This window comes from Galleria mellonella, unplaced genomic scaffold (assembly GCF_026898425.1).
Source record: "Galleria mellonella isolate WM207_F2 unplaced genomic scaffold, CSIRO_AGI_GalMel_v1 utg1053, whole genome shotgun sequence".
NCBI classification, from domain to species: Eukaryota; Metazoa; Arthropoda; class Insecta; order Lepidoptera; family Pyralidae; genus Galleria; species Galleria mellonella.
This window is the reverse complement of record NW_026441968.1, coordinates 1,630,647-1,642,113: the sequence shown is the minus strand read 5'-3', so window position 1 is coordinate 1,642,113 and position 11,467 is coordinate 1,630,647. Positions and strand designations below refer to the sequence as shown.

General features: G+C 38.0%; 1 protein-coding gene across 1 annotated transcript; it reads right to left on the bottom strand.

Moving 5' to 3' along the window:
* Positions 1 to 1,183: 1,183 nt before the first annotated feature.
* Positions 1,184 to 10,851, bottom strand: LOC113513279 (myrosinase 1-like). The gene is made up of 11 exons (XM_052903351.1): positions 10,804 to 10,851; positions 9,994 to 10,103; positions 8,833 to 8,980; positions 6,998 to 7,164; positions 5,432 to 5,695; positions 4,822 to 4,910; positions 3,745 to 3,892; positions 2,950 to 3,113; positions 2,466 to 2,621; positions 2,009 to 2,100; positions 1,184 to 1,495 (listed from the first exon to the last, which is right to left on the bottom strand). Exons 1-11 carry the CDS (start codon positions 10,830 to 10,832, stop codon positions 1,195 to 1,197), a joined length of 1,668 nt encoding a protein of 555 aa, XP_052759311.1. The 5' UTR covers positions 10,833 to 10,851; the 3' UTR covers positions 1,184 to 1,194.
* Between the last annotated feature and the right edge of the window lie 616 nt (positions 10,852 to 11,467).

Genomic DNA, 11,467 nt, shown 5'->3' with positions numbered 1-11,467 from the left:
TTTTTAGAAGTACTGAGTATTTTGGTTTTATTTGTGTTAATTTTGAGTGACATTTCCTTAAAATTGTTTTTATGTATGGGGCCAAAAAATGATATTTTTATATTCCGTTCTATACAATCCTTGTCCATCCTATCCTCGTAAATGATTTGATTTTCTCGCTTTCCATAGCGCATCCTATTGTATAATTAATATCGACGAAATCTCTTATCCTCAAAATCCCTCCTATGGTGAGGGGGAGAAGGGATTGTTATTAATATATAGGTAGGTATATTCATCACGATGGGCTAACCTGGCTTTTCATTCTTACCTATCATCTCTCACTGGTGCCCCGCCAGTGTATACCGTTAGCGCGGGTGGGGTTCCAATTCCATTATCATCCATTAAAAAAATCTCTTGTCTATGCGCTATAGCGGATCCTTTACCGACTATAAGGAATTCTCTTCCCATGCAAATCCATGAGAGTCAATCTGTAAATATTTTTAAGAATAGACTTAAAGAGCATCTTCTCCTTATTCTCCTTATGAACATAATTTATTTGTATATATATATATATATATATATATATATATATATATATATATATATATATATATATATATATATATATATATATATATATCTATGTCATATATATGCATGTATACATACAATGTCTCTTTACATGTCTTGTCACAAACATGGATTCATACTTGACCGTGATACAGTTATTTCTACTAATACGGCGGGTAGAAGAAAATCCTCAGCACTTTGTATAAATCTAAATTCATATAAACTTGAAATTAGTTAGTGTCGAAGAATTTAAATTTAAATTGCATTTAAATTATGGGAAAGGATCGGAGAAATAAACAAAATGATGTCTCTAATACTTTGGTTAATAGGCATTAGTGTACCTACATCATTAGTCATATAGAAAAACTGAATATATATGAATTAATGCTTAACTGACAGATGTTCAATTAAATAAAAAATTTTGAGATAAAAAAGTCATATTGAAAACTGTTACGTTATTGTACACCGCTCTACCCGCTGACATTGATGCTCCTTTCCACTTTGGGTTTGCTTGAAGAGAATTCTTTTATATTTATTATTTTACATTCGCTTATATCTGTTATATTTTTTTTTACGTATTATTAGTATGTACAGTATAATATAAATAAATAAAAACAAATATTTATATCTTCAATTTATTATAAATCACTCTTTGATTATGGGCTTTTCAGCCATAAGCAGTTCGTAGTCTGCCTCAAATTCTTTCTTGATGTACATCCTCCGCCGTGCCTTGGATCTGTTGTACATATAATAGCCGGCAATGGACGCTAGTATGATTATCACCACCATTATAATTGATAAAGCGTAAAGCGCACTGCTCGTTCCACTATCAATCTCGATAAATCTCTGGTGCTTGATTAGTTCCGCGTAGAACTTCGCTGATTTCCTTGGGGTTCGTGTGCGGCGAGGATCCGTGAAGTTCACTTCGTAAAGGCCGAATTTAGCTCTGTAAATAAAATTAAATATATTTTTCGCTATTAGGTGACGAAGTATGTAATGTGTACCACCATTCGCAGAGGACTTACAATATTTGTGTAAAGATATTTAGAGGAGTTACAATATTTCTTTAAAGATGTTCAGAGGAGTTACAATATTTCTTCAAAGATGTTCAGAGGAGTTACAATATTTCTTTAAAGATGTTCAGAGGAGTTACAATATTTCTTTAAAGATGTTCAGAGGAGTTACAATATTTCTTTAAAGATGTTCAGAGGAGTTACAATATTTCTTTAAAGATATTTAGAGGAGTTACAATATTTCTTTAAAGATGTTCAGAGGAGTTACAATATTTCTTCAAAGATGTTCAGAGGAGTTACAATATTTCTTTAAAGATGTTTACAGGAGTTACAATATTTCTTTAAAGATATTTAGAGGAGTTACAATATTTCTTTAAAGATGTTTAGAGGAGTTAAAATAGTTCTTTAGGGGCCAGTATCGAAGGTCACTATATTAATTAACTTACTTGTATCCGTCTGTCCATTCAAAGTTGTCCATCAAACTCCAAGCGGTGTAACCTATGACGTTCACACCATCCTCCTTAATGGCTAGCAGCATCTGTTAATTTTATTTTGTTTCAGTAGAATTAGAATTTAATGAAATTGTAACCAAGTTTAGTTAAAATTATTACAGAAACACTCTAAACAGAGGGAGTCTTTGTACAAAAGCCAATTGCTTGGGTACCTCTGTCTCATTCGTGTTTCAACCGTGAAGCAGTTATGTTTGCATAGCTGTGTTTCGGTTTGAAGGGTGGGATATGGCGTGAATTTACAGGGTACAGAGGAATAACATCTGAGTCCTCAGGAATAGCAACGCATGGGGGGTATCATGGGCGAAACAGTATAATCTGTTATGTTCATGGTACTGCTCATGTCTATAGGCGACGGTTACCAGTTAAGTTGTATAAAAAAATTGACAATTACCTGGTTAATATAATCCTTGTGATATTTGAGTCTGTCGTCGTCATGGATGTAGTTCACAGCCTCTGTACTGTATCCGTTTTCTGTGACCAATATTTTGACATCTCCGTACTCTTGTTTGATCCACTTCAAAAGGTAACGGAATCCTTCAGGATACGGCTGTAGGTGTAATAGATAGATAGATATTTACCCTAATTTAATAATTTAAATTTAACTAATTTTGTTAAAATTTATGGGACTAGTCTTTAAATTATTTCGGTAATCTGTAAATATATAATCCTTTTAGATAAAAAAAAAATGTTTAGAACTAACGGAGTTATGACGTAACAAACATAAAAATATAACCGAATTGAGAACATTCTTCTCTTTGAAGTCGGTTGCGAAAAAATACGCTTGATTCGTTTCTTGTATGGAGTTCTTTTTAGATCTCTTCACCCTAGAGCTGCAAGGTAGCAAGCATAGAAGCTAGTTAGATCTGGGTACTAACTATAAGCCATCCGTTGCCGGCTACTGTCCAGCCGGGACGTTCAGTGATAGTGTAGTTGTATTCACCATCGCCGAAGAACGAGAGGGCACCTCTTTTCTCGCTCGGATCCAGAGTTCGGATAGCTCTGCTGGTGTAATGGTTTAGCCCGAAAAAGTCGAATGTACCTGAAAATAATTGTACTATTTTATTATTTTATTTTACATTTTATTGCACCAAGTAAGAAATTAATAAATACAGTAAATATTAATGAAAAGTAATACAAAAAGCGGCCTTATCGTTAAGCAATCTCTTCCAGACCACCTTTGGGTAGAGGACATTGAGAAAAAGACAAAACTATGTTTTTACCTAAATGTATTTTATGTTAGAGTGTTAGTAATGGATACTAGTAGCCCATTGTTAGCAAATAAGAGACGGCAGCGGTTAAAAATAAAGAAGAATAAAAGGTTCAATCGAGAAGACGGTTTTGAACTCTCCACGAACCGATCTAGAACTCGGTAATAAAAAATCATTATATTACTGAGTGTAATATTTATATCGTTGGCTTTCCCCATAAAGGGAGTTTTGCCAGTGGTTACTATGCTTGGCAGGCGGGTTGGAACCGCAATTAGGCTTTAGAGATGTTTTAAGAGGACGCTGCTGCCTACCCCTCACCCTCTATTAAGTTCTCATAGTCGCCTCTTACGACACCCACGGGAAAGGAACGGGGTGACTTTTTCTATGCCGGGATCACACGGGAGAGTCCATAGTAGGTTCAAAACATAAAGGTATTAAGTATAAAACACCTATGATTCTAACCTCTTACTAGCTCAATCTCTTGCCTGGTGAAAGCGGGCAACCTCGACCTGGGGTATCCTTGTCTTTCGCTGTTTATTGCCACTATCCTCTCCACTTCTGGCGGCCAGCCACCTTCTTTGGAGTAGATGGGATGACTGTATCTTCCTGCCTGGAACGTTTCTTATGTATATTTAAGTGATAGTGGGAATCTAAGACATAGAGTCTTCAGGTACTTAGTCCATGTGCTAGTTCTTTATAAAATTGGATTTTAAATACACTATTAGGACTTAATTCGACACGTTTGTAGGTAAATAGTACCTGCATGGTTGATTTTTGTTGTCGACGTTTCGTCGTGGTTTGTACCACGTCGTGGTCACGACAGGACTGCATGTGTATAGGGTGGATAAAGACAATAATAGTGATAATGTTAGAGTGGCCGAAGAAACTGTGCGGGCTTCCAGAGAAGACGCCATTCATTTCATGTCGAAACGTCGGCAATAACAATCAGATATCTTAAGTACCGTTAGTGTATTTTAAATATGGATTCAGGGCTCCAGGGAGAGAAATCGGCGTACTATGCGGACAACATCTAAGTGTACCGCTTTCTGCAGTTTTGCCAGGAGTGAGTTTTCTTTTATGCAACTTAGAATGGCAAACAAGCTGACGGCCCAACTGATGGGAAGTGGTAACTAATTGCCTATAGACATGAGCAGTACCATAGACGTAACAGAGTATACTGTTTCGCCCATGATAGTCCCAATACGTTGTCATTCTTGAAGACTCAGGTGTTATTCTTCTGTACCTTGTAATTTCTCTGCCATATCCCACCCTTCAAACCGAAACACAGCTATGCAAACACAACTGCTTCACGGTAGAAACACGAATGGGACAGAGGTGGGTAAGCAAACGACTTTTGTACAAAGTGTCGCTCTGGTACTTCGGAGGCGATGGGATGAGTATAGGCGATGATTACCAGTTTCTATCAGAAGAACGGTCAGCTTGTTTTCCATTCTGACTGTTATAAACACTATCTAGACTATAATTGTCGATTTAATATTCCACACTCTTATTTGCACACAAAAAGTCGCAAATACTTACAGTGTTTTGCATTGCCAAGTATGTCATGTATGAATCGTCATCAGTGAATGCTTCTAGCCATGCTAAATGATTTACAATTGATATCATTCCTGTTGAATTAGAGAGAATAATTAAATATCTATATATATTTTTTTACGCCGTCCTTTGTGGTGTAGGCAGAGGGAACGGAGTGCTAAAGACCTTTATCTTTAAATACATTTCTTGCTTCCTGCACATTCATGATTTCATAATTTGTCTTATGCATGAAATAACACAGCCTGTCTGATCATAATAGGTTACTCTCGGTCCTGGGCTCCCACCAATATCTACATCCATTGTGCCTTTTCATTCTTTCCTATCATCCCTCCTGGTACGCGTATACGCTGCCGGGGCACCAGTGAGTGATGATAGGTGAGAATGAAAAAGCAGGTCGGTTAGCCACGCAGCACGATGGTTTCCAGGAAGGACCACGTGAAGGTCGACCTGTCAGAGTCGTCATATTGTTGAAATGAGAATTATAAGAGAAACTTGATAAAGTATGTATATTACTGGCAATGGGGTCGCTTAAACTCATTACTAGCAATTCCATCTCTTAACTGCCAAGGTCACCTTACCTTAGGAAGGTACTTACCATGATATTTGGGTCTAAATTTCTCATCATACAGCCTGTAAACCTTAGCGTGAGCGATGAGTAGATTTTTATTACACATATAACTTCCTATGTCATTTGGAGTCATCAACATCGGCGCGTGCTTTCCTAAACCGTAACCCAAGTCGCAAATCATTACGGGTTCGTTGATGGTGATCCAGATCTTCACTCTATCAGCAAACAAGGTAAATACTACTCTGGCGTATGCAAGCAGCCAGTCGGCTATGAGGGGATTGGTCCAGCCTCCTGGAAAACATAAAAAAATTATGACGTGTGGTAAAGACAGTAGATTGGTGATCTCGCCTAAGTTCTAAGTAGAATACCAGTGATAGGTGATGATGAAGTTATGTCAATTGGGTCATCGTGATAAAATCACCAGGGTTTAACCACGATAATTTCAAGAGGGGACCGTATGAAGGTCGACCTAACAGGGTATATAATGGGGGGAAAGGGATTATTAGTAATGAGGTCTAATAGCCTCATTGCTAGCAATATACCCTCTCAAGTCGACCTCCACGCGGTTCCCCTTGGAAACCATCATAGTTAATCCTTATCGTATTCATCATGGTGGGCCAACTGGCCTACATTCATTCTCACTTATCATCTTATACTGGTGCCTCGTCAGTGTATACCAATAGCGAGGGCGGGGTTACCATACCATTTTTACCCAAAAAGGATACGCTCACGCTAAAGGGATACGCTGGCGGAGCACCAGTGAAGGGTGATTAATAAGAATGAAATCAGGTCAGTTAGCCCATCATGATGAATTCATCAGGAATTAACCATGATAGTTTCCAGGGAGAACCGCGAGGAGGTCGACCTGTTTGGGTATATTGCTAGCAATAGGATTCTCAGTCTCCATTACTAACAATATGAATATGACAGTATTATAAAGGAGTCTTCATAAGTAGTTCTTTATACTATACCTTATCAGCTATTAATTGTCCATTGTTTCTCATAATTGTTTTTTTTCCAACAGTTGCCATGTTTGGCAGGTGGGTTGGCAACTGCAGTTATAAAATGAAATGAATTTATTTTGCTAGAATGTAGGTAATTTAATTTCCCTTTAAGTAAGCAACTATATTCCCATTTCTTCTTCCAGTGTCACTCTCTCCTGTTGTATGTGTGCTTTTAAGTTTGTGTATGTATATATATATATATATATACACACGCATATATATGTATATATCTTTGTATATATTTGTTTATATATAGTAGTGCGCCACCTACCCTTTGTTTTTCTTTCTTTTCTCAATGTTCTCTACCCAAAGGTTGTCTGGAAGAGATTGCTTAGCGATAAGGCCGCCTTTTGTATCATTTCTTATTACAGTTAAATGTATTTACTGTTTAACAAACGGTGCAATAAAGTGTAAATAAAAAAAAATAATCTGCCTCTATGCGGTGTGCAAATTATTAACAATGTTAGATCTTTGGTGACGTTTTAAATTGGACGCTGCTGCTCACACCTCGATTATTGGAGTCAACATGTCTCGCGAACTGAGTCGCGACTAAAAGCTAGGAAGACTGTATAAAGAAGATGTTTATTACCAAGATCTTGAAGGTGTTGCGGCATATCCCAGTGGTAGATCGTGACTGCTGGTTCTATTCCCTTCTCGAGCAAGGCATCGATCAGCTCATTGTAATATCTTTTGCCGTCTTCGCTGATGTGATTCGGATGGCCAGTTGGCAGTAACCGGGGCCAGGATAATGAAATCCTTGAATATAAAATTTTATTACATCAGAAAAAACAAAGAAACTTTATTCTGAACAAATATCCAACAGCACCTATACAGGGGTTGAAAATAATTAATAATAAAGTACTAAACTAAAGAAATACGTAGAAAAAAAAAACAATGAATAAATGCATTTTTATATTTTAATAGTAACTTATTTAAAGTGTGTTGTAAAAATTCTAACAGGAATAAGAATTAAAATACGAATAATTATTTTAGATTGATTACATTTTTTTTTCATTCGCCGTGTGGTCTCGGCATGGCACCTCTTCCTGTCTCGTGGAAGTCGTAAGAGGCGACTAACAGAGGACGAGAGACGGACATCAGCGTCCCTCTTAAAACTTCTCCAAGGCCTAAATGCGGTTGCCAATCCTGCCTGTCAAGCGTGGCAACAACTAGCAAAACTGGCAAGGCTTATGTTCAGCAGTGGACAGTTAAAGTCTGATATGATGATAATGAAATAATTTAGGATTTTGTTCCACAAAAAGTCGGCTTCAGTTGTGGCCAAAACAGTTGTTTTGATTTAAAAACTAAACTATTAACTTTGATAAATATTCAAGGGATCAATGTGTGAATATATCCTATTAGATAAAAAAAAAGATTCCAAATAGATTTATAATTGACGTAGTTATGAGGTAACAAACGTAAAAAAGACAACCGTATTGAACCTCCTTTTCATTGAGAAGGTGATAGTAGAGAGTGAAACGACATTTGCCAGATTAGCTATATATTAAAAAAAAAACTAATTTTCTTAAAGAAGCAACATGGAAGTGAGTCCTCTCGATTAAAAATAATCATTAAAGTCTATCTTCACAGTTTTCAACTGGGTTTCTTCTGGTACTAAGGACTTATGGGTATAGCATATGGTGATTTTATTACAATAGTCGTTAACTGTCCACTGCTGAATATAAGCTTTTCCCATAAGTGGAATTTTGCTAGTAATTATCACGCGTGGCAGGCAGGTAGACAATCGCAGTTAGGTTTTGGTGGTGTTCTAGAAAGGAAAGGCTGTGTTTCGGTTTGAAGGGTGGGATATGGCGTGAATTTATTGGGTACAGAGGTATAACACCCGAGTCCTCAGGAATGGCAACGCATGGGGGGTATCATGGGCGAAACAGTATACTCTGTTATGTCCACGGTACTGCTCATGTCTATAGGCGACGGTTACTACTTTCCATCAGGTGGGCTATCAGCTTGTTTGCTATTCTAAGTTGTATAAAAAAAAAAAGAAAAAGTTCTCCTAGTCACCTCTTACGACACCCACGGGAAAGGAAGGGGAGGCCCATTCTACTCCGGGACCACACGGGACCAGTCAACCATTGGGCAAACTGAGAAATACGTAGACGGTGCATTTTTGAATAGAGAAAACAATAATGCAATAATTGATAAATTCATATGATATGAACATACACATAATATATTGAATAAATAAATATATACATACAATAAATATATAAATTATTATTATATAAAACAATTAAATAAAACAACTGCAATAGAAGAGCAAATAGTAATCTATGACTTTGTCCGGAAACTAGTCGAGTTATCTCGAACAATTTACAAGTAAGTGAAACCGGTAGTCACTATATTTAAATATAATATGTACTTACGACACTTTTAACAATAAAATTAACATTTGCGGGTAGTTACCTATAAAAATGCACGCCAAGTTCTGTTAGCATCTCAAGGTCCCGTTTCCACAGATGGTACGAGTCACAAGCGACATCTCCCGATGAACCATCTAATATCAAATGGCTTTTGTCGTGCGTTATCTTGTCCCATATGCTGACTCCCTTATCTGGAATGTGTTAAGTTTGTAAAATCGAAGTATAAAGCATCTTATATCAAGTGATAACACCCATTTATAGGGGTAAAGGGATTGTTAGTATTTTTTTTTATACCACTGAGGTGGCAAACAAGCATACGGCCCACCTGATGGTAAGTGGTTACCGTAGCCTATGAACACCTGCAATACCAGAGGTATTACACGTGCGTTGCCGACCCTGAAGAAACCTCTTTATCCTCCTTTTGAAGAACCCCATGCTGTAGTATTTTGGGGAAACCTCGGCAGGCAGCTCATCCCACAACCTGAGTGTTCGTGGGAGGAAACATCTCTGAAACCGCGCAGTACACGACCATTGAGGCTGTAGGACATGAGGATGAACTCCCTGTCGATGGCGAGCCGTACGATGGTAGAAAGTGGCCGTGGGCATCATATTGAACAATTCTCCTCCTCTGAGCACAATCCATGCGGACTACCAGTCCTACTGCTAGCAATATACATTGTCAGGTCGACCTTCACGTAGTTCCCCCTGGAAACCATCGTGCTGAATCACAGGTTACTATATCACGATGGGCTAACTGACCTACCTTTTTATCCTCACCTATCATCCCTCACTGATGCCCCGCTAGTATAACTTTTTACCCCAGTGTAACTGTTAACTCCAGGGTAACTTTTTACATAAAATGATAAATGCTACACAATTGCTCAAGTTAGTATATTCTATGTAATGGAGAAGCAGGCAAATGATATTAAGATTGGGGGGAAAGGGATTGTTAGTAATGGAGACTGAGAATCCCATTGCTAGCAATATACCCAACCAGGTCGACCTCCTCGCGGTTCCCCCTGGAAACTATCATGGTTAATTCCTGATGAATTTATCATGATGGGCTAACTGGCCTGTTTTCATTCTCATCTATCACCCTTCACTGGTGCTCCGCCAGCGTATCCCGCTAGCGCACGCGAGGTTACCATTCCATTTTCACCAATCAAAAAAAAAAATATATTAAGACTTATGCATGGATGCTAACCACTGACGTTCCACGCTCCCTCGACCTGGTAAGCGGCTGTGGCTACCCCAAACTTGAATCCAGGGGGGAAAGACGGATAACTGGCGCACTGTCCCACGGTAACCAACGCACTGTAACCGACGAGATTTATATTATGGTATTTATATAATTATATATGTTATAAACAATATACGTTCATTAAAATTAAATAAGCGATCACGGGATTTTCATATATTAAGACGGTGTTTTCCAACATGGGGCCCATGCCCCACGGGGGCAATTTGATAGTTAGGGGGGGAGGGCAATTAAAAATGGACTCGAAATCGCCATTTAAATGCTTAAAGGTTGTGTTTCGGTTTCAAGAGTGAAATGGCAGTGAATTTACAGGGTACAGAGGAATAACACCCGAGTACTCAGGAATGGCAACGCATGGGGGGTATCATGGGCGAAACAGTATACTCTGTTATGTCCATGGTACTGCTCATGTCTATATGACGGTTACGAGTTTCCATCAGGTGGACCGTCAGCTTGTTTGCCATTCTAAGTTGCGTTACCAGTAGTTGCCACGCTTGGCAGGCAGATTGACAACCGTAGTTAGGTTTTAGAGATGTTTTAAAAGGGACGCTGCTGCCCATCCCTTGTCCTCCCTATTCGGCTCTTACGACACCCACGGGATATGAAGGGCCAATTTTGTTTATTTTATGTTCAAAATTTTATTGGCTAATAAAGTTTAAATAAATAAATATATATTTAGATGTTATTATCGCGACAGTAAACTCGTGGAGTAACGGCAGTTTATATTAGATTAAAAAGTATAAGACAAGTACTTACGTTAACACAATCAATACAATGTAACACATTATTATAATAACAGATAAAACCTTCGCTGTTCACGCTTTATATATTTTGTATCTAAGCTGTAAATACACAATGGCAAAACAATTAATTATTCATAATTAATGCACAATTAATTATAGCTAAAGAAAAATAAGTATTATCTGTCGTCTTTTTTTTTATACAACTTAGAATGGCAAACAAGCTGACGGCCCACCTGATGGAAAGTGGTAACCGTCGCCTATAGACATGAGCAGTACCATGGACATAACAGAGTATACTGTTTCGCCCATGATACCCCCTATTCGTTGCCATTCCTGAGGACTCAGATGTTGTTCCTCTGTACCCAGTAAATTCACGCCATATTCCACCCTTCAAACCGAAACACAGCCATGCAAACAACTGTTTCACGGTTGAAACGCAAATGGGACAGAGGTACCCATCGTCTGTTAGTTTAAAATTAATTACAATATATTTATTGTGGATAGCGGCCACAGTCGCCGTTCCGGATTACCTGGTTCAAAAGATACGACCGGCGATCCAACGTGGAAACGCTTCAAGCGTAATGGGGATCTTTGGGAAATTGATTGATTGATTCATTTATTGTTATAGTTTCATCATCATCATTATTTCAGCCATTATCTGTTCACTGCTGGACATA

Bases quoted from the DNA above. Each gene is read 5' to 3' on its own strand.
- LOC113513279 (XM_052903351.1), bottom strand. From the start codon at position 10,832: ATGTGTTACATTGTATTGATTGTGTTAAC. The intron at 10,104-10,803 runs GTAAGTACTTGT...CGTCGGTTACAG, and splicing joins ATTGTATTGATTGTGTTAAC to TGCGTTGGTTACCGTGGGAC. The intron at 5,696-6,997 runs GTAATAAACATC...TATGTTTTCCAG, and splicing joins GCAACACCTTCAAGATCTTG to GAGGCTGGACCAATCCCCTC.